The sequence below is a fragment of the Mirounga angustirostris genome, unplaced genomic scaffold, assembly GCF_029215605.1.
Source record: "Mirounga angustirostris isolate CCGP_5_RB_7025 unplaced genomic scaffold, mMirAng1.0.hap1 SCAF_2, whole genome shotgun sequence".
NCBI lineage: Eukaryota > Metazoa > Chordata > Mammalia > Carnivora > Phocidae > Mirounga > Mirounga angustirostris.
In genome coordinates, this window is record NW_026991710.1 from 19,131,816 (window position 1) to 19,155,145 (window position 23,330).

A 23,330-nucleotide genomic window follows, 5' to 3' on the forward strand; every position below is an offset into this window, starting at 1 on the left:
GCGTGAGGGGCCAATCAGGGCAAGGCGAGCTACAGAAAAAATGTGGTTCATTTCAATAAATATCTTTTCCCTGAACTGACGACAGAAAAGGATGGCCGAGGGATTCTGAGACATCCACTGGGGAAAACCTAATTGAGAGCCAATTTAAAACTTTAGAAGAAGGTTCCTGAAGGTTTATGGTGGGGTAGGGATGAGAGAGGGAAACCAAAAACACTGGAAAGAAAATACTAATTAAAACCAGGAGCAACAGCATACCTGTATGAAATAATCATGGTTCAAAACAGGGATCAGGGACTACCACTCTGCAGCTGGAAGGGGCAGTCAGGGAAACAAAAGGGAAGAAAGAAGTGGGTGTTTGTAATTGCTATGTTAGAATATGCCTGCTTCTGGGGCGCCCAGGTGGCGCAGTCGCTTAAGTATCTGATCCTGGTTTCAGTTGGGGTCCTGATCTCCAGGTTGTGAGATCAAGCCCCAGGTTGGGCTCCACACTCATCGCACAGTCTGCTTAAGACTCTCTCTCCCTCTCCCTCCCCCTCCCTGCACTCCCTCTCTTACTGCCTCTAAAATAAATAAATAAATCTTAAAAAAAAAAAAAAAAGACTATGCCTGCCTCCACCACGAGGTTAAAGGTAGGGTTAACGTGGAAGCTGAGATATTTTAAAGCGACCGCAACTTTCAACAAGCTTCCTTTGGGCCTCTAAGGACGATTTTAAGGGAAGAGCCAAAAAGAAAGAAAATTATATCTCTGCCAAGACAGGTTTTCCCCAAATCACCCTGATCTGCCTCAGAAGCATCAGCCTTCTAGAATGTATGGGGACAATAAACATCAACCCAGATGCCTCGTTTGATCTGGGCAATATTTTTTAATAGAAAGCAAATACAAATAAATTCCAGGGATTTCCAAATCCTTATTTACAAAATAAAATCTAGGAGTATAACACGTGGTCTCTAAAAAAAAAAAAAAAGACTGCACTTAATCAGGAGAGGCCACACAAATACCATGTGCTCTTTTTAAAGGTGTATACAACAAATCAACAATGCCTCATTTTCTTTCCATTATTAGAAAAGAAAAAAGAACAGCTTTTTACTATTGGCTAGCCCAGCTTGCTCTGAATTTCAATTATCTCAGGAATTCAGATTTCACATAAACCTTTCACCACCCCCTTCCCACCCAGCTCACATTTCAGGTGCTTTTTGGTGATTGTGAATTAGGCTGCATATCAGCCGAATAGGACATGTTCAGCCTGTGTCCAAGGACGGGTTTGTTTTTTGTTTTTTGTTTTATAAGTCTCTGATAAAGTGCTGAATTCCCTTTTCAGAGAGACAGCAGTGGGGCAAAAGCCTGAAGTTTGGGCATTCCCAGCCAGGTGCATGCTTGCTTTGCCTTGTGTTTTAGTCCCCAGCCTACCTTGTAAATGTTGAGACTGCGATTGTGTGTGGGACTTCTTTTTGGAGGTGCATTTGTCTCTGCTACTGTTCCTATTCTCTGTGGGTTTGGTGTGAGGAGGATCATCATTTGTGGTCAGATACTTGAGAAGCTCCGAGCACGGACGTCTTTGTGGCTTTTGCTGTTGACAAATGCTCTTCGCTTTATTGCTCCATGAATTCTCGGTCTTAAAAACAAGGCATAAAGAAAGCTAAAATTAGTGAACTGAACCTTATCAGAATGGATATAGGTTTTCTGAAGAGATGAGATTTTCAATGAAGTGTTCAGTCTAAGTGTACTAGATCTATGAGCTGTGAATAATTGTTTGCAGAACAAGGAAAGAAAATTACATTTAAAATTCCTAAATGACATTTATGCAGCTTTTTATTTCATTTCTCTACATTTCAATGTTCCTACTCAGCAACATGTAACTAACAAGACCCTATAGCGCCTTTACTGTGAATAAAAAAAAAATAAGCTGGTTTAAACCTTAATTTGCCACTGATTGCTGGAGCCCCGTATTCACAATTCTCTTAAGTACCCCTTAACGCTCCGTTTTCACTCACAGTGAATGGCAAGACAAACATTGTTTAATACAGCCCGCTAACCGAATTATGTCATTGCCAGCATTCTATCCAATTAATGGCAGAGATAGATCTTTTGCGGTGATTCCAGAGCAATCTTTCTCAGGTTAGACAGCTGGAGAAACAGCAATCCTGCATCTTAAAGTCACTCATAGATAATACCAGCCTAGCAGCAAATTTTATTGTAACCCACATTGCTGCATGTATTAATAAAGTGGGCAAGGAGTGACAGACGGTGGGACTTCCATTCCAATCATCCAAAGACAAAGAATAAATGAACTCTTTCTAGTTTAAAGTAGCTGGAGCGCTGCTTTTGGAAACCCATTTCATATTGTTTCACATTATAAAGCAACCGCAGGATCCCAGCTGAATACATAGAAATAAACCTATCCTTTGTTTTACTGCTTCAGGCAAAATCCTTTGTTACTTGCCCTCCTATATTAAAAAGTTCGCATTGTACCTTAACAACTGCAGGGTTTGTTCTGATCCTGTGATTATGGTTTGCATGGTTCTGGGTACTGAGACCACTGCATTCATTATAACTTAGCTGAGTGTTGGCTGGTGCCAGTAAGAGCTTCTTAAGCTAGAAATATATGAGAGGGGAAAAGCGAGAAAAGTTATGCATCCTGTAGGCATTAGAATAAGTTACTGAAATTTTAAACTTAATATTAATTAATTATAAAAATTAATTCTCTCACTCTTTAATTAGAGTCACACCAAGGCACAATAGCGCTAAAGGAAATGCATTTTTAAAAAGTAAGAAAAAATTTGGCATTACACTACCAACTGTGAAAGTATTCTTTTCCCTACATTTGAGACTTAGTATTGTCTACCTTGATTTTTTTTTTCTGGATAAAATAAGGCAAAAAGGATCCTCCTAAAAGGATTTCCAAATACCTACTAGCTGAGAAAAGTTGCCCTGCTAAATGAGGAATTGGGGGTTGGGGACAGAATATAGGACATTTTTGCCTCAATAACCCAAATGAATCAAGTGAAAATAAATAAAAGATTCTGTAATGCTTTGAATGATATTTTACAATCCAGTTTCACTTTACTGATTCAAAGCGTATTTATGATAAAAGAGTGGCTATCACTGAAAAAGACTTGTAAGTAAATAGAGTCAGGAGATGTGATTCTGGCTCAGGCAAAGCATTTACTGTTTCTTGACCTCTGTGTCTTCATTTGACTTGCTGGCCTTCTAGGACCTCCCTGCTCGGACAGGCAGTATGATGTTGAGTCAACAACCCCTCCCAGTTGAACCAATTATGTGGATGAAAATCCTCTGGTATCAATGTAAAGACATCAAAGTACCAGAGAGCAAAGCCAACGGCAAATGGAAAAATGGTGGGGGTAGGGGGAGGGTAGCAATTACTTATGACGTAGTTTCTTCTAAACCAGAAATCTCAAAATGAACAGGAGTACAAGCAGAGTCTCCATATGTTTACATGGAATGCTTTTACCATTTAAAAAACTTAGAGAAGGGAGAGAAACAACCTCTAAATGGCAAGCCAAGGAATATTATTAAAGTTTGGAGGATAACATTCCAAAATTTACATAGTTTGGTCTTACATCAGATTTATGGCAAATGACAAATGGCTACCATAGATGAGAAGGTAAACTGTGTCTTAGAACTAATAAAATTCTGGTCAAGCACTGCATCAGAAAGAAAATTTACTCTTCATTGCCAACAAATTCACTCTTCATTGCCTCCCATAAATTTAGGGAACTTAGGTTGCAAATGTGCTATTATTTTTCAATCTTCATAAGAATTATGGATCCAAAACCTTAAAATATTGCATATCCCTTGATGGGCCTTTTATTTCTAGAATCGTAGGCATAAGAATAAAACTATAAATGTGTTGATTATTATATGACTTATGATGGTGAAAAATAGGAAAAAGACTAAATATCCAGCCACAAGAGATCTCTTAATGAACCAGGACATCTCCAAACAATAAAATAATATGTAACATGAACCATTATACATATATTTCAAATTCACAAACATGATGATGTATCTTAAAACAAGAGGAGATTTCAATCTTTTTTTCCATCAGAGATTATTTGATTTTACAGGTGAATTTTTGGTCTATTCTTTTTGGGTCGTCTATGTTTTCTAAGCTTCTACCATGAACATAAATAATGCTAAGAAATAAAAATACACAAACACAGCAAAAGTTAAAGCAAACTGTAGTAAGACCACATGAAGACTGTTATTACCAACATTTTTAAACACAGAATCACAGAATTTGCAACTCTGAGTCTGCTCGGGACTTTTTTTTGGCATCAGTCTAAATTAAAAATCCAGACCTTATTGTTACTACATCATACCCATGCAGCGGGTAGCCAGAGGCAACTCCAATTCCTGTTAAACAGTAGGAAGGGTTCTTACTAGAGACGGCTCTTCTGCCTCCTGAGGCGGTGGGGTGCCGTCAGGCATGGAGGAAGGACTAGCCTCATTCTCAGTGGTCACATCTCCATCTGTCAGCGCATCAAATGAGGGCAATCCGTCTTCATCCACAGGGAGACTGTCCAGTGTTTCTGTGAGGACTGCTAGCAAGTTTGCCTCGTTCTCTTCATCTATCTTCTGCAAAAACAGAAAAATAGACGACGTGAGTGAGTTGACATTGGGGGACAGGTAACACCATCAATCAGCGTAGAGGGGTCATGTTTATCCAAATGAGTCAACTGTACATGAAATTTTGAATGCTCACACCGGAACACAAAAGATCATGTCTTCTTCAAACTCCAAATTCACTTTTGGTCTGAATCACACAATGAACTGATACCTCTCAGTACCAGTCTCTGATGGTTGAGCTGTCCAAGCTGGCAATTTATGATGTCAGTGCATATTATGGCCGTATATGACGCTGTCTTGTTTGCAGTCGCTTTCCCCGTGGGTATGTCTTCTTTCCCTAACTAAAGGAGAAGGTCTAGAGAATCTCAGAACTTGAGAGAATTTTAACCATCATCTATTTCATCTTCAGATATAGTGTTTCAATCTCCTGTGCAGCCGAGATGTTTAGATAACCCTCTGTTTGAACAGCACCAGAAACTGAAACTATATGGAGACAAACCATACACTTTCATGGTTTCAGTTATAATCTCATCACCGAACACTCCACAGCCATTTATTTCCCTCCCTGTCATCTCTCCCAACTTTAGTCATAAATCTAGAACTGCCCACTGGACATTTCTACCTGATAATAGCTCCCTCATCCTCCAAAACCCAAACTTAGGATCTTTCACAACAAAACTGCTATTTCCATTGACTTCCTGAGTTTGGGTAACAATTCTTCAGACCCAACCTCTAGAACTACCTTGAGTCCTCTATATCTGGTCCGTCATTAAGTAGAGTCTTACTTTGTCATGTCTCTTCAATGCAGTCGTTTCTTGTGGCCGGGGTACGATTCTAGTGCTACATTACTCGGAATGGGGGCTCCTGCGAACATACTCTAACTTGTTTCCGCAACTCCCACAATCACTCGCATCCATACACCCTTGGAAAGTTAATCTTCAGGTATTCATTCCATAAACATATCTGCATACCTACTATACCGGAGCCATGTTTCGTGTTAGAGATAGAAAGAAAAAGATGGACCCCTGCCCTCTAAAAGCCCTCCAGTGGAAGGAAAGAACCTGTGAATAATTTATTATAAAAGGTAACATTTATTTCAGTACTCTGTACCCGCTTATATACCTGGTTTATAGGGAAATGTGCTATATTCCCATCACCTGGACAACTAGTGCCGATGCGAGGCACACAGTGTGGTCATTGATTACTTGCTGAATAATTCATCGATATGCATTTACTGCCTAGAATATATGTTGTGCAGATCACTTTCTCTTCCTTCTATTAGCACTTCACATTGTTTGTCCAATTTGACCTGCTTCATAAATCTTTTTTTTTAAAGTTCTGTATGCTATGACATTAACAATATCGGCTAAATTATCCCACACAGATTCTATTACAAAATGCACCTAAGCTGCTGACATCTAATGAAGCCAGCAGTGCCCACACGTCCTTTCTCTCTAGCACTGAACTCCAGTTAATTGACCTGACAAAATTACAAGAATCACAGAATAAGACAGCTAATCAGAAAATCAAATTGTATTACTAGAGAAATTAGGCAGGCCTTTATCACGTATACATTCTATTTTTCACACAGAAATTGTTTTCCCTGGTGAGTCCCCATCCAGGAGTAAAATTGCAGACTTCTTTCTCTTTTGGATTCAAGAGGCCAGAAAGAGCCATTTGTACTCATGGTAGACTCTCCTAGCCTTTCTTACCTTTGCATAATGTGTCTCCCAAATGCCCCTGGACTTCACATTGTGAATCAAGTGGTTTTGGGCACACGGGATGGAATGACAACTTTCTGAATTTGAGGACTCCGCTGCAGGAGGTAAATCCTAATGGGGGGTGAGTGAAATGTTAACTTCAAAATGGCACCATTCTTCCAGAAACTGACTGATTCTTTAAAAATCAAACTGCTTGATTTAATAAGAGATCATTATTGAGCATACCGCCCAGCTTCAATTCTCCTGGATCTGCCCATGTAATCTGAATAATAAAGATATTGAAATGATTTTCACTTCTTTTCTGCCCAGGATCATAATCTAGCGTCCAAAGATTCCAATCTCTGAGCTTTCAATTCAGATTCCCCCCAACATACAAAAAACCAAATTCAGGTTATTCATCTGTCCTAAATAGAAATTATATTTAAATTAAATACATATTATTTTAAATCATCCAAAATCATGAGATTTACTTTAATATAAATATATCCATAGTAGCTAATAAAAATATCTTTGATGATATCTCAAGCACACACGCACACACACACATGCACACACGGTTTCAGTAAATTGGACTTTTTGTCCAGGTATCCCAGTTTTCAGAAAGGCTTATTTCACTGAAGTTCAAAAATAGCTCAAGAAAAACAGTTAAGAATGTTTACCAATAAATGAGTAGTTTTGTTTACTCCGATTTAAATTTTGTATTTGGCTTTCCAGCAACACTACAAGCCTCTATTTGCTTTCAATCACATAATACAATAGCGCCTTAGTTCTATCCCTAGTGTAAACAAACTACAATAATTCCAATCAAGTCAGAATGACAACGAACACTTAACTAGTTTTCTCCAATTTCTTTAATAAGCCCGGGTGAATGTACATCAAAAACAATGGCAGAAATATTGGAGCCTGATAATGTCATAATTAATTTACAAGATCTGATTAAACCACAGCTATTTAAATTCTCTCTACTGGAACCACAATGGGAGGGAGGGTTGTGGGATGGAAGATTGGCAGATAGTGTGTGTGTGTGTGTGTGTGTGAGATGGGGTATGTGGGTAGGGTAGGCTGCTATTCAACCAGGACAGACCAGTAGGGCTGTAATCCTTATTTAGAGCCCATGTTCATCAGAAATGTGGCTGACTCAGTGAGGGGCTTGGAGACCGTTTATTTTAGTAAAGTTGTTCTTGAATTATGGAAGGAAAGAATGTTATTTCAAATTCTGTATTTTGTCTAATTGTAGAAGACTGGTGAAAAAGTTAAGATATTTCCCAATGACATTTTTGTTCTGAAGCTCAACAGATCGTCCTGTACGTAAAGTTGAGTGGACATTGCTCCTCACTGTGGCAATTCCAATTAGTTTAGCATGAGTCTCAACAATCAAACACTCCAGAGAAGGCAATGGATGTGACAAAAAGGACTTGGGTAAACAATTAATGTCACTTCCCATTATTGCTTTGGTCCCAATTTACAGAGCAAATAAATCAAAGTCACAGCAGATGAAGCACTCTGGCCTACCAACACATGTCTGTTCACAGGTGACGGGCCATGGAAATACATCAGGCAGTAAAACGACTTTGCAAAATAACCTTTCAAAGACTCTGCTCTGACACCGCTTTCTAATCGTTCAAAATTACTGTTTTTACAAAAATATACTTATTAGCTCCATATAAGTTAAGAAAAGAAGAGCAGAGAGGTGAAAAAGAGAAAGCAGGTCACCAATTAGGTAGTGATCTAAAGCTACACAGCTGAGCTCAGTGTTGCCAGTGGCAGCAGAGAGGGAAAGAAAGGTAGGGAAGAGGCCAACAGGCATTTCCACAGGGGACCTCTGCGACTCTCAACCTGCTCTAGCCATGCTGGGCGTCAACCCTGGGCTCTCCTTACGCAAGGCAAGTCTGCTGCTCTCCTCCCCACCGAAATAAAAGTTTCTTGTGACAGTCACGCTCATTCTCAGAGGGCGCTCCTGGAGTAAAGAAGCCCATTCCACAGATACTCACGTTGTAAAGAATTTCCACTGACAGGTGATACACGTACATGTATACTAACAACCCAAAATTCAGAACGGGCAGTAATTCTGAAGCAATGCTCTGTCATTAACAAACGATAGTTAAGAACACTTGGTTCATTACTGCTCGTTGGGACTGCTGGGTCCCTATCTGACCTGCCCTAAGTGTGATATAATTCAAAGGGCACAGTTAAAGGAAGGCAGATTCTGCATCTTCGGGTGCTCAGAGTCACCTCAAATTTGAAATTTGGGGTCCAGGACATAATATCTGGGCCTTCTTCCCTTGTGAGCAGTTGGCAAAAGGATCTTCCAACTGATTACACATGGTGGGGCCAACAGTGCATTGAGCTCACCCAAGTGCATCGAGAGGGAATAAATCTACTAAATTAAGGAGGAAATGAGGGACTCCGGGATGTTACTGGACACCTGACGGGAGAACTGCAAAGTGAAACCGGCATGTGGTATCCCAAAGATTTTTAAATGCAGGCTATTATGGAAGGACCATGCCCTGCTTATGATAGTAATTTTTTCCACATCTCGTAGAATTGCAATTACACTCTGCGCCCCCAGATTCTCACACTCGCTTGATCTCTGTTTGATAAAAATAGTTTAATAGCCATTTAATCACAGCTTCATTATCTTAGCTCTCTTAATGCGAATTAGGCCAGGAGAATTCCTGCTTCCTCATTATTCAAATCATCAATAAGAAGGAAACAGTGGGGTCTTCTTATCATTCATTAATCAGTTTCAGTATCTTAGGTACTGTTTACTCAGAGATCAGTCTATGTGAGAGGTCACTTAACCTCTGTGAGCCTCTATTTTTTTCTATATAAAAATTGAGGTTATTATCTGCCTAATTCCTAGGACAGAATTTTTCTGCACTCATGGTTAATAGGCAGGAAAAAAAAGAATGGACGAAAGCCTGAGAATCCTTCAAGAAGAGGCTCAATAAACATTTCCAGTGTAATGCCCATTGTCTTGATTGCCCATATTTGAAAGCATGATCTACCGCCGACTTTTAGCAATGGGCCAGCTTCCTCCCAAATACCCAGCATGCCACGGGCTTCCTCCTTGCCCCATCTTGCTGATTTGGAAGCAGCTAATGAAGACAAAATTAACTCCTACTTTAAGTGAGGCCTAATTAGGAAGGGAAATCTGCTAGAGTAACATCTGGTAATGCATTCTGAAGCCAAATATAAATGACATTTTTGGATTATCCACTATTTTGGATTATTTCTCCCACTAGACCCCAACCAGGAGGTGAAATAAATAAATGAGAAAGTGACTTTTATGATAGATTGTGGGGTTCAAAGAAGAAATACGGTTGACCATAGGAGTCCCTTTCCTGGATCTTTACACATGAAGTTCTGTACCTTTTGTTCATGCACAAAAAGGTAAAAAAACTTTTCATGTATAAATTTTGGTTTTAATGTATGAAGTTTGATTCAAGATTTGCAAGAAGCTGACCTAAAATTTTAAAAATAATTTTTGAAATGAAAGAAAAAAATAACAATTCAGACTAGACTACTGAAACAGAATTTGAGGTTATTAGCTTTTTTCTTTAAAGCATTTTAATCAGGAAAGATACCACCTCATCGACAGTGTATTATACATGTCCGCTCTGAGGGGTCTAAGCTTTTGCTGGAGATGTTAATATTTTGAATACTCACTCTCAAACAACGCTCTTTCTCTTTTTTTTTTTTTTTCCTCTTTTTCCTCTCTTTCCTTCCTCAAATGCTTTACAATCCAATATGCTTTTCCTTGCTTCTCTTATACCCAGGTATGGACCAACAGCATGTCCGTGCACCTTCTCACAACCCAACAGAAAATGGGCGGATTCCCCATGTGGCACTTCTTCAAGTTTGCTAACTCCTGCCCCATTCAAGAAGAGAAGGCCCTAACATAACCCACTAACTCTCTGTTTATGGGATGGCTTTGAAAATGGGATGGATGCTTGAAGATGTAAAAAAAAAATGACGTAAGAAGTTTCAAGCGTATATGTGCAGCAGAAAAATAACCAAGACAATAAAGAATTTACATCACACATTTCTTATGAAAAATACTTCTGTATCTATTCACTTCTTACAGATGCCCTGAGAATTAGCTTATTGCCCTCTTTTATTCCCAGGAGAGATAAGCACACATTATGTGACCCTCTATTTACTCTGTTGGATGCCAAAGTTGCTGGAATTTAAGGTTGTACTGCTAGAGTAGTTAGTAGGAAGAACACAGATTTTAATTTCACTGTTTGGGTAACTCTCCATGGATAGTGTGGCTACTTAAAATAACATGTATGTAAGCGTGTCTATCCATACCATGCTCCAACACACACAAGTTTGCATCGCAAGTACACATATGTAAAACAGAATCTATGTCCATGTGCATTTTCATCTCTTAGGTATATTCTCATATATTCCACTGCAGTTGACTATATATGTATATCATCAGCACATGGATTCTTCCTCCCAGTTATCCACTCCAACTGAGGAAAGCAATGGTCAAAAACTGAAGACAATTCTTGGGACAATGAAATAAACCAAGAATCAAGTGGAAATAAATACAAGCAAAACTGAAGAACTCCCTCCATGGATATATTTACACCTGTGGGAGTCCATTTAATTTTTGTTAATATTTATGCTCCTATTTAAGTAGGCATAAAATATGTGTTCACATCTGTATTAGGCTCCATTCGAACTTACTAGCTCACATCACACACTCATGAGCTAATAAGCACGCACTGAACATGTGGAATTCATTATTCTGAAGAGGTCACATGAGCAAAAGCATAAATACAGATGTTCAAGAGAAAGGCTTAAGAAAATCTTGGTCGATGCTTCAAAACAAGCTATTTCAGGGGGAGGGGGGTGGGGGTGGGGGAAGGGAGATGTCTCGTGTCCACTTTTCACAACATGACGAGGAAGCAACCAAGTTGAGCCACCAAACAGGAGGCTTAATGGACCTGTAAAGATCCAGCCTGGCATTCCGTTTGTTCTCAGGTTTGAACTAAGAGAGCAGCTGGGCCCTGTGTAAAGGACACCAGACTGAAAGTCAGGAAAATTGTCCCAAGTCCCATCTGCACCATTAGCTATTTATGTAGCCTCGACTAAAATGACTTGACTCTGGCTGTGGTGCACGTGCCCGAATGATAATCTTGTAAGTTCCTAACTGGTTCCTCTGCTTTCACACTCACCACTTGCCTCCCCATCCCAATTGTCCATTCTCAACACAGAAGACTAAAGGATCCTGATAAAACCTAAGTCATACCTTGCCCTTCTTGTGACCCAGCCCTCCATGGCTTCTCATGTCTCTCAAAGTCAAAATCCTCCAAGTGACCTACTAGCCTAGGATCACCACATAATTGATCATCCAAGCCAGAAACTTCTGAGAATGTAAATACTCAATCACTTGGGTGTGAATGTAGATGATCATGGTCTGAGATGTATGGTTGGTTGCCCTATATTAGACCTACATCATCTGACCCTGTCAGTGCCCCCATTTATCTGCCTGAATCCTCTCCAACCACTCTGACTTCATCACTACTCCACAAAAATGCCAGGTATTCTCCTGCTCCAAGGCCTTTGCACCTGCTGTTTCCCCTTACTAGAAGGCTCTTCTGCCAGATGGCCACATGGCTTGCCCCTTCATCCCTTCATTTACTCAAAAGTCACCTTCTCAGTGAGACCTTCCCAACCACTCCAAACATTATATCCATTACACTAGTTTATTTTTCCTTTTGGCACTTATTTCTATAACTCAATATATATTTTACTGACTTATCTCATTCATGGCCTATCTAAAACAGAGGCACCGTAAGGCCTGTTGGATCACTATTAAGGCACTTGGCATGCAGTAGATGCTTATTAAAAATGAGTAAGAATAACATCTGAAATGTTGAGCCAATCCTAAAAATATAATGTGACTTTTCATTCTCCTGTTGTTGTCATTGTTGTTTGCTCTGAAATTCCCACCTTTTTCCATGCCCACCCAATTAATAACATTTATCTTAGGCTGTAATTCGAAATTAGCTTGCATCAGCTGATAGGCCAGGCAAACGGCCAATATATTCTTAGTGGGAGAGAAGGAAATTCGAACAGAACCACAGAGGGGCTGATTCTGAAATAAGCCCCCAAAGCACTGAGTCAGTGTAACGTACACCCTTTGTAAAGGAAGAAGTTGACATGGGTCTTATAAATGCAGGGATTAATTCACCCCAACTCGGGTGTTTGGGAGGATACGGGCATGAATCATCAAGCAATTAATTTGCAAAAATTTCCAAAGAGCCGAGATGATTTGTGAAGAGAAAATCATGCCAGACCAACTTACTCTCTGTCCATGCAGAAGCATCAGGCTCGCTAATCAAGAGAAAACAATTGATGTAATCTATCTGGACTAGAGGGAGCTTCTGTATTCCATACTGCATAACACACTCATCTATAAACTGGGAGTATATATAGTCTCAGCCAGAAGCTTTTTCAAACTGTGTGCCACGGAACCATGGCCATAGCAGAAGTGTTGTAAGGACTGATAGTAAACACTGTAGTATATGATATATTTTACACACTTATATAATTGAGCTCATATGCCAATATAACTAATTTGGTTTTAGAAAGCAATGTGCACACTCAACTGTGTTATTTCTCTTATCGTAAGCACAGTGGAGACCACCACTGCATTAACGTGCCATATTGAATCATTTTATGTTGGTCTCGGGATTTAAAAAAATATCTTGAGAAGTGAGGGTGAGCAGCTTAAAACCTGGAGCCATTTACAAATACTCGTTTCTATGAAGAAGGATTTTCTCAATCCTCTTAGATCAAAACAGACTACAAAATAATCAGTTGCTGAGATTGATATAAAGATACCGATCATCATCTTAAGCCTCAACTTTACTTTTTTTCCTGTTCATTTACATAGTTTCATAAATATTATGACAGATAAATGTTATTTAAATAAAAAATAATAGCAAGTAACAGCTGACTTTTACCGAGTACTTCCTATGTGCCTGGTGCTGAGTTCATTTCCTTACACACACTATTTCATTTAAAGCAACAATTGACCCTACGATTACCCCTAAATTCATGCAGCTTATAAGAGGCAGAGTTGGATACCAAACCAGATATATCTGATAAAACCTTGTTCTCACTCCCTTTTCTTATACATTGGAATTTTATGGATGAATCGATGGAACAAAAATGAGAGTGGGCGTGTGCTAGTCTAATCTGTAATCATATTAGAGGATACAAAATGAGTTAATTATCAACAATTAAGTACCAAGGTGGGAAACTGCAGTTACATCCCATGAAGCAGAGCTGGCCTTCCATGTAGAATGAGGATATTGCTTTGACATTGCCTCTCAGTATTTATTGCCATCCCAGTGTCACCACGGAACCTCTCTTTAGTCCTACTGGGTGTGATCTGCCCTTATGTTAGAATGTTCTTTCCATTTCCCTTCATTTCTTCATGTCCTATCTCTACCTCAAAGTCTGTCTTCAAGCTCTTAAAGCTTTTATAAGAATAACCGGATCCCTGGATGGAAATATAGATTTCTAGGTCTTATCGCAGACCACTAAATCAAAACCTCTAGATCAGGGTTTTTCAACTTTGACACTCTTGACGTTTCGGGCCAGATGATTCTTTGTTGTTAGGGGCCGTCCTGTGCCTTTCAGGATGTTTCATAGCATCCCAAGCCTATGCCTATTTGATACCAGGAGCACCTCCCCGATTATCAAAACAATCCAAAATGTCTCCCGAAATTGCCAAATACTTGCTGGGAGGCAAAACTGCCCCCAGCTGAGAATGATTGTCCTAGAGGAGCAGTCCAGGATTCTGCAGTTTTGATAAGCACCCCAAATGATTCTGAATCATGCAAGTTTGGGTAACTTGCTGTTTTGTGGCTGTTGAGTAGTGTATAGATCAATTTTTGATGGGAATTTATGATTCCAAGGAAGCTAGATTTATCCTTTCTAACACATGCAGTTCTAGCAGTTCTTAATAGTTATTAATAACATATTTTTTTATTTATTCTATGTGAATGCTTATTTCCAATATCTTACGTTATGTGCCTAGATGTTTTATAGTCTATGCTTCCTTGTTGATTCCAACTTACTGGTTATTTACTCCCTGAATTTCATTTTGATTAGTCTGATGGCATTTCACTCTTTTTATTGCCAATCATTCTCCTCTTTTTTCAACATTTTCTCACCATCATCATTATCATAAAGTTCATTTTGGTTTTTTAGTCTATTTGACTACATAGACTACATGCGAAATGATTCTTGAGGATTTTCTTCTATATACTTTCACAGAGTTCTTAAACATTCCTAGACTTCTTAAGATTTTTTTTGAAAGCTCAAGAAGTACATAAAAGCCTTATACAAGTTTGATGTTATTATGAAAGAGGTGGTGAGGCAAAATATATACTCTGAAGTTAGACTGCTTACATTTGGATCCTGAGTTTATCACTTACCATGTGCATAACCTTCAGCAAGTTACTTAACCTCTCTGTGTCTCAGATTTCATGTCTGAGAAGGGTGTTACAATAATAAGACTTACACTGAAGGACTATTTTGAGCAAATCCATGAAAACCATGTTAAACAGGGCCTGGTATATAGTAAGGACTTATCCTTGCTACTATTAATATTATCATTATTGTAGACATTATGCACTAGATTGAGTTCAAAATAAGTGAGAACAAAAAATGGATCCGTTGGGAAAATACTGTAGTGGAGGGAACATTTAAGCAGACTTCAAGGTTGGCATAGGATGTGAACAAATGAAGGGAAAAGGGAAGACCGTTCTGTGCAACAAGCCGACACGAGAGAGATTTTTAACTGCAGCATCAAAATTACTATGTACATGAAGGCTCAGAAATCCTTACAATTCGTATAAAGGTCACTGCCTACCTGTTACTTGTTGGAATTAAAAGATGTGATCTGACGCAGTCACTGGCTGTTTGCACGTTTATTGCAGTGATCACCTGAGATCCATACCACGCTGAGCCATGATATCTACATTTGACACACTTTCTGTTCACGCACACACGTGCAGACCTATAGCATATTCATGTGCACATTTGCAAGTACATAAACTTGTATTACTTACACGTATTTATTGAGTGCCTACTATATGCTATAATCTGTTTTCTAAGAACTTACATTCTACTCTGGTGGAGAGAGGATGGCAGATAATAAACAAATGAACCCCTTCTAAAGATAACTAAATAGATAGGCTATATATACATACACATATATAGGGAAAGAATAGAGATTACATATATATACACACACACATTACATACGTAGAATGTATATATGTAGAGAGAGAATATAGAGTTTATAATATTAGTAATATTATTAGTTGTATATATCATATACTATTATTTTTACCTATTACATAATATTATATAATTAGAAAGAGAAAGAGAAAAAAGAAAGAGACAGAGGGATATATTTGGAGTGTGTATATATATATAAAACATAGAGAGGAAGAATAGAATATATGTGTGTAGATACATGTGTGTATATATCCATATATGCACATACTTGATAGTAAAATGTATACATCCAATAATATATATTGTATATACACATATATAAAGTATAGAGTACATATATACACACACAGAATATATATGTAGAGAGAGGATATAGCTCATATAATAATAATATTATTAATTGTATATATTATTATATATATTATATAACATTAGAGAGAGAGAGAAAGAAAAAGAGACAGAGAGACATATTTGGAGTGTGTGTGTATATATATAACACAGAGAGGACAGATATAATATATGTGTGTACGTATGTATATATATACACATACTTGATAGTAAAATATATACATCCAATAATGTGTATGTATGTATGTTTTTATATACGGAGAGACAGACAGACAGCATTTGAAATAGCAAGCCATAATATCTGAGAAAGAAATATTCTAGGCAGAAAAAGGAATAAGTGCAAAGGTTCTGAGGTGAGAACTTGCAATGAGTGAGACATTAGTATTTTCGTAGCTTACATAGATAGGATGTAGCTATCTGGGAGGGAGGTGATGTTGAAAATATCTAACACACACTGCACATGAGCACTGATCGCTCAGAACAGTAGCACTAGGATGTCAGAAAGAAGACCTACATTGTAAATGACACAGAGTTTTACTGTGGCAAATTAGCAGATTGTTTTTTAGGCTGACTCTGTGAGACATTTTGTTACAATTTCCCATCACAACCAATAAATTCTCTATAAGATTGTATATTTTCTGCCCCAGAGAAGTGCTTAGAAGGCAGTATTACACAGGCCAATGCTATTTGTTCATAAACACTTAGCACCACAAGATGCGTGCAGACCAAGCAGCTGCAGATCCCTGACACCTGGATGTACATGGTATATTAAGGTTGGGGACGCCAAGATTCGGGCGACATCAAATGATCTGATTACTGCAATATTCTGGCAAGAGCATTAAAATGGGAAAAAATTGTCTCAAGGTGGTTAGAAGCTATTCAGAGGCAAGGCTGTCCTTTCTCTGGGGCCATCTAGGGTGAAGGGAATCAATGAGGTTCCTGGTAATCCTCCGTGCTGTGTGGGGCCCTTCCACCAGGAGAACAGAGCCCTTTAGAGCCTGGGACTGGGTCTTAGACTCCTCGAGCAACTTTCATTCCCCACTGAAGTGTTCTGAACAGAGTAGTGGGTTGTCAGAAAACACTTGCCAGATGAAGACAATATGAGCAGTCTCCATGACTTTGTGTCTAAGTATTCCACGTAGGTTTCAGTTTCCAAAGCATCTGAGTAAGGCTGCAATCTCGTAGGATTTAGAGTCTGAGCTTCTCTTAATACCAGAATGAGTGTACCTCTCAGGAGGAATCTTTAAATATTTTATACTGAATCAGTTCTAAATGCAGAATCACTCATGACGATCAGGATTTCTGTGCCTATGCGGTGAGCACGCACAGTAGGGTTGCCTATGACACCCAGTTAGACAAAGTGGCTAATAACACCCAAGGGGACATTTTTTAAAGTGACCTTGATACCTGGGTTAAAGAAGCGTGCGTGCCTGTCACAACATGGGAAATGACAAAAGAAGTACAAGCTAGTAAACTGGATAAAAATTCAAGAGTTCCAGGATGATAAAAGGAGAAAAAAAGTCATTTAACAACAGGGCTCACATAATGATAGGATGTAGTAACTGAAATATGGAAGAGTGAGAGCCAAAAAGAGTCAACTCATCCAACTGTATGATTTTGGAGATGAGAAGACAGATAAAGTGTTAAACAGACTTTCTCAAGGTCAATTCCTAACTGATCTAAATCTACATTTGTTTGGGGCCTCTGGGCTCCCTAGTCTTTCTACAATGCCATGTTGCTTCCCAGGAGAATAAAAGCAAATAATAGCAAAGAATCTTTCTCATACACTTGCCATTTTTCTTCTTTAGGCCTCAACATTGTTTAAAATATCGCAGATGGGAAGTTCCCAGTTCAGACCTCTATAGAAATCCTGGGCCCCAACGAAATTCCATGTCTGTGCTTCTCAATAGATCATAAACTTCTTAAAAATAGGAATCATGATTTGCACGTCGAACTGTTGTCAAAAAATATTGAATATTTGTTGAGTACCTACTGTGTACCAGGCATTCTTGACACTAGGGATCTAGCAACGAACAAAGTAATTTAAAATCCCTGCCCTCACAAAGCTTATTCTAGCATGAAAGACACTGATGAAATAAATTACCGTAAACAAAATAAACAAATGGGAGGAAAAAGTGAATGGATAAAACAGTAAGAATTCCACTTTTCTTTAAGGAAAGCCAAATATTTTTAAAAATCAGATTTATTAAAAAAAAGTCAGATTTATTTAGGAAAGCAGAGCATAGGTATTTTTTTTTAGAAAAGGACTGGAATAACTTAGAAACACTTAAATCTCTAAGCTGTTGAAAATATAGCTCTTGGTATAAAAACTTGATGTAAAGAACCGTTTCCTGCTGGCCTTCTTTTACACAAAGTGAAAGATGCCTGCAAAGCCAGGAGTCTCAGTTTTGGCTACATATTAAAATCACATGAGCATTAAAAATATATATACATTTATGCTTGCCCTCCACTCCCACCCCCAGCCCACAGCAATAAAATCAGTCTGTTTGGAGGACGGAGTTAGTGTTTTTAGAAGCTCCCCTGGTGGGACTCTAATGGGAACCAGGACTGAGAATTACTCCTACGAAAGACCTGAATGGTAGAGCCTTTGAGGGAAGGTGAAAATATTTGCCACGATCTATCTTATGGGCTGAAGCTGAGAAGGCTTTTCCATGAGTGCAGACCAACTGTCCCACACTGACATGGCTGAAACACTGAAATCCTCACATCTTCCATAAAATGTTAGAATGTGTACATTCCATCTTCATCCAACACATATGGAGTCTGTCCCCTTTACTATGCAGGCTTTCCTTCCTGCGTCCCTGCTTCAATTACCCACTTGGAGCTGGGAGCTTTGACCTTTGAACCCCTTGGTTAGTAGCTGCCAATATCTTTCTCTAGGGTTCCGTCAGTACTCATAAGTCCATAGATCTCTTTGGCATATGGCAGGGACACCTACCAACCAAGAGCCTCATTGACATGACCATAGGCTGACCAGGCTATGAAAGCTTGAGTTTAAAGTAGGAAGACATCCAGGAGAACCCACCCCATGACACTCGAGCTCCATGAAAATGATGACATAGATGTATGTCACTTAAGTGAAACATACCCATTAAATAGTATAAAATCAATCAAGAAATTTAGCAAGGAGCACTTGTGCAGCCTATGACCCATGCACGGATACTGGAAACATCTGAAAAAATGAACTCCAAAGTATTACAAGGAAGGGAGGCTTCCGAGGACTTTAATTCCATTATTTTCCTAATCTTTTTATAATGAGCCTTTTTTGTAGTTATAACATAAAAATATAAAAATGTAAAACGTGTGTGGTGTGGCATAAAAGGGCCCATAGCAAAAGCTTAAGTATGATGAGATAATTCATCAAGGTCGGTCCAGGTCTGCTCAACGTTGGGGTCCTGGCTTTCGCGGGCCTTAATTGTCCCATCTGTAAATCGGCAGCAGTGACATCTGCCCCGTCTATCTATCCCCTAAGGTAATTGGAAGTCAACGTAGCATAATACCTCTGTGTTTTGAGGAAGCATTATATAAAAATGTTACGTGAAAGATACACGTATCTCAGATAAAGTCAGTCAAACAATATTGACCGAGTTTGTACTACACTTCTATAGTTGCATCCTTGACTTCAGTGCATTTCTCGCTCACAACACCGCACACTATCAAGCAGACCATAAAATCGTGCGTAAGAACAATGACTGTTTGCCTGAGACTCTAGCAGAGCCCAGAAGGGAAGGAGGAACCAAGGGCCAGGGTTCTCTCTCCGGGAGTCCTCGTTGTCCCAGGTGACATGAATGGTTGTAAACAAATGTTCCAGGTCCGTTTGCCAGGATGAAGTCAGCCAGCTGCAATCTGTTCAGAGGTGAAAGATCTGATGTTATCAACTAAGGGTCGCCCTGTAGTAGATCCTTTCAGCTCCAGGCATAAGATGAAAACATCGGGCTTGAGCGATTGACAGGAAAACAGTTCTGTGCCATGGAGCATCCGTTGCTTCGCATCTGCCCCTGAGAGAGCATCCGGCAGCTCAATATTTCTGAAACATGAATCCAAGGCCTCTCGTTTTGTTGCCGTTCCTATTGATGTCCACTGTGAATATTTCCAAAGCAGTGATCAAATTCTTTTGGGCTTTGGCCTTTGAAGAGTGGGGTTCATGTTCTGGTTCTGCCGCAGGCAAGCCTATGTCGTTGGAGAGGCATTTGGGGCTGGTGACCCCAGGGGCATCAACTGGCCAGCAGAGACAGATGCCCCACTGCAGTGTGGGAAGGAGTGAGCCAGGTACCTGGACATAACGGGCATCATGAAACGCTACGTAAGTATTTCCTGCTAGTTCTCTAACGATGTCCCTTTTCAAAAACCATTTTCAAAATGTTATCCTGTCGATAAAAGAGCAAAACTGAACAGGAAATCCAAAGAAACACTATGTAATAAGAATTTAATCTACTACCTAACATAAGCCATTTACAATCTTTACTCCTGATTAAATAGCCTTTCTTCTTCTATAACAAATTGGGTTTAGTTACTGATAAAACCCTACAGATATTGCCTTTAATTTGGAATAGCTGAACTAGAATAAAAACATCATTAAAACAAAAACAAAAAGTGCCACTGAGTCATAGGAAATATCAACAGGGGATATAGATGAAAAAAGTTTATCCATTTGAAGATGATAAGGGGGAGGAATAATTCATTTTACTTAAAAATATGGTGAGGTAAAATAGAGTCCTTAGTAAATACAGCAGGTATTTTACTTAAATTCTTCCTAATATCTTTTTTTTTTTTTGAAGATTTTATTTATTTATTTGACAGAGAGAGACACAGCGAGAGAGGGAACACAAGCAGGGGGAGTGGGAGAGGGAGAAGCAGGCTTCCGGCTGAGCAGGGAGCCCGATGCGGGGCTGGATCCCAGGACCCTGGGATCATGACCTGAGCCGAAGGCAGATGCTTAACGACTGAGCCACCCAGGTGCCCTCTTTCTAATATCTTTAAAGAGAAGGAAAGAAGGCCTCAATACATATTTAAACTGCATGAAGTCCATTTGGCTTTATTCATTCATTTCTTCTTTTATTTGTTTGTACATTTAGAAAGTAGTTTGGGGATATCAGGTGTTTCAGGCACACACGGTGGTTCTAACAGACACAGACTCCGTCCTCGTGATGTTTACAGCATCCTAGCTGCCCCGCAGTGACTGGTATATATCACAACATAATTATTTAAATGTTGAATGAAAGAAAAAGACTAAAAAATAAAAATACAAAGAAAAAAAGAAAAATGAACATCAGAGAAAAGGGAATTAGAAAAAGAGTGGAATATTCCATAATTTTAGCGTCACTTTTGGTTGGAAATGAAATACTCTCTTCACATTATAGTCTTCAGTTGGGCTGTGGGCTTCAGAAAATAACTACTATCTTTGAAATGTGAATTAAAGTTTTAATCACCACACACAACTCTTCAACCTCTCTTTATGCCTAAACATTGCCAAGATCTTTGGGAGCTACAGCTATAATAAAACATTAGAGGAGAAGCAAGATTTTTCTTTCAGCTTCTGTGAGAGTGATCAGAGTATTATTGCCATAAAGACCAAATAAAATCAAACCACAGTCTACCAGGGAACTAAAAAGTAAACTCTTGTTTTGGCAGAAACTGTCAATTTCTCTACAGTATGAGCATGATAGCAAGATACAGCTTTCTTCCTGATAGATAATACAATGGCTATGTGCTTTTTAAATGATTACATCCTTAACCTTGAAAACATAAGGTTGCTCTAAAATCTAACTTATTTCAGGGGCGCCTGGGTGGCTCAGTCGGTTAAGCGACTGCCTTCAGCTCAGGTCATGGTCCCGGGGTCCTGGGATCGAGCCCCACATCGGGCTCCTTGCTCGGCGGGAAGCCTGCTTCTCCCTTTCCCACTCCTCCTGCTTGTGTTCCCTCCCTCGCTGTCTCTCTCTCTCTCTCTGCCAATTAAATGAATAAATAAAATCTTTTAAAATCTAACGTATTTCCGGATAAAGGGCAGGTGAAGAAAAATATCTAGGTCGACAAAAGAAGAGTAGTCTGAGTTCTTGGTATGCGCCAGAGATGTTTTTAAGAACTTGGCAGATGCTACTTCCTTTTACGTGCATGACAATCCTTTGAAATATCTACAATATCACCATTTTGCAGATAAAGAGACTGAGGATTAAGGAGGTTAAGAAACTGACCTAAGTTTCCATGCCAAATAGAGTAGAAATTTGAAGCCTGGTTTCCCTCCCTTTAGTACCCATCACTTTTCCAGAGCGTTTTTCCAGTGGGCAGAATTCAAAACTCCTCTACCTTCACAGGTGTACATTTAAACTCAAGTGTTAATTTTATTTTTGAGATCTCTTTGGGGAAAAAAAAAACACAGTTCACTGAATATTCTTCTAGAAAAAGAAAGTCACATGTTTCATTGCTTCTAATGAGTTGTTGCAGCTCAGAAGTTTCTATTACATTCTGACAATTAAGTTGCTAATAAACTGAGGAACCACTAATCGACTTATCCAGCTCACAAATTCAAGAGCCAGCTAGCACCCTAGAACACAATTTCCATCCCTGGACCAGAAATCATGCACATTTTGCAATCCATGTAGGGTTTAGATTCGATTTGGGGAAAATCGCATATGTTTCCTGGGCATGATATGAAGTTCTGATGGGAAACACACACCCACACGTGTGCTCACACACATATTAGTAATAACATGCTATACTGGTGCTGACTACATTAGCAGAACCAAGGATAAGATGTCGGTATGTTGGGGCCAACGGCTGTGGACCCAGGATAAAAAATTTATGGTAATTGAAATCACAGAATCTTAGTAAATGCAGTCAATTTCATACAGTATCAAAAGGTCACTCGACTCAATTTATACTTGAGGCTGAGCACAATATTGAAAAAACACATGAAAGCGAACGATCTTATCGGTTGTCCAGGACTCAACATTTACTGACTATATAAGGTAACTTACTGATTACCGAATAAATGCATTACCTGTGTTGAGCCTTGTATTGGCTCGCCAAATTCTTGTAAAGAACTTAACACTGTGAAAGCATAACTAAATATGTCATGTCAGTGTTACCATATTAACTGCCCTATTCAAGCTTCAGTGAGAGTGAACTTTTTTGGTTCCATGTTCCACTAGTAACACTAAAGGTTCTTGGAAATTTTGCTATCTGCTCAAACTCTTGGAGTATGATGCATCTTACAGGAGCTACTTAAAAACAAGAACATTGGGGCGCCTGGGTGGCCCAGTTGGGGAAGCATCTGCTTTCGGCTCAGGTCATGATCCTGGGGTTCTGGGATCGAGCCCCTCCTGGGGCTCCCTGCTCAGCTGGGAGCCTGCTTCTCCCTTTCCCTCTGCCTCTCCCCACCC

The 23,330-nt window shown here is 39.2% G+C and overlaps 1 protein-coding gene across 1 annotated transcript in view; it reads right to left on the minus strand.

Annotated features, from left to right (window-relative positions):
- The window catches only part of PPARGC1A (PPARG coactivator 1 alpha), a 303,520-nt gene that overhangs the window by 38,259 nt on the left and 241,931 nt on the right, over positions 1-23,330 (minus strand). The window contains exons 3-5 of the mRNA XM_064581943.1: positions 4,403-4,597; positions 2,471-2,593; positions 1,409-1,613 (exon numbers count right to left, since the gene is read on the minus strand). Of these exons, the coding sequence (XP_064438013.1) occupies positions 1,409-1,613; positions 2,471-2,593; positions 4,403-4,597 (523 nt within the window). The remainder of the gene's footprint in view (positions 1-1,408; positions 1,614-2,470; positions 2,594-4,402; positions 4,598-23,330) is intronic.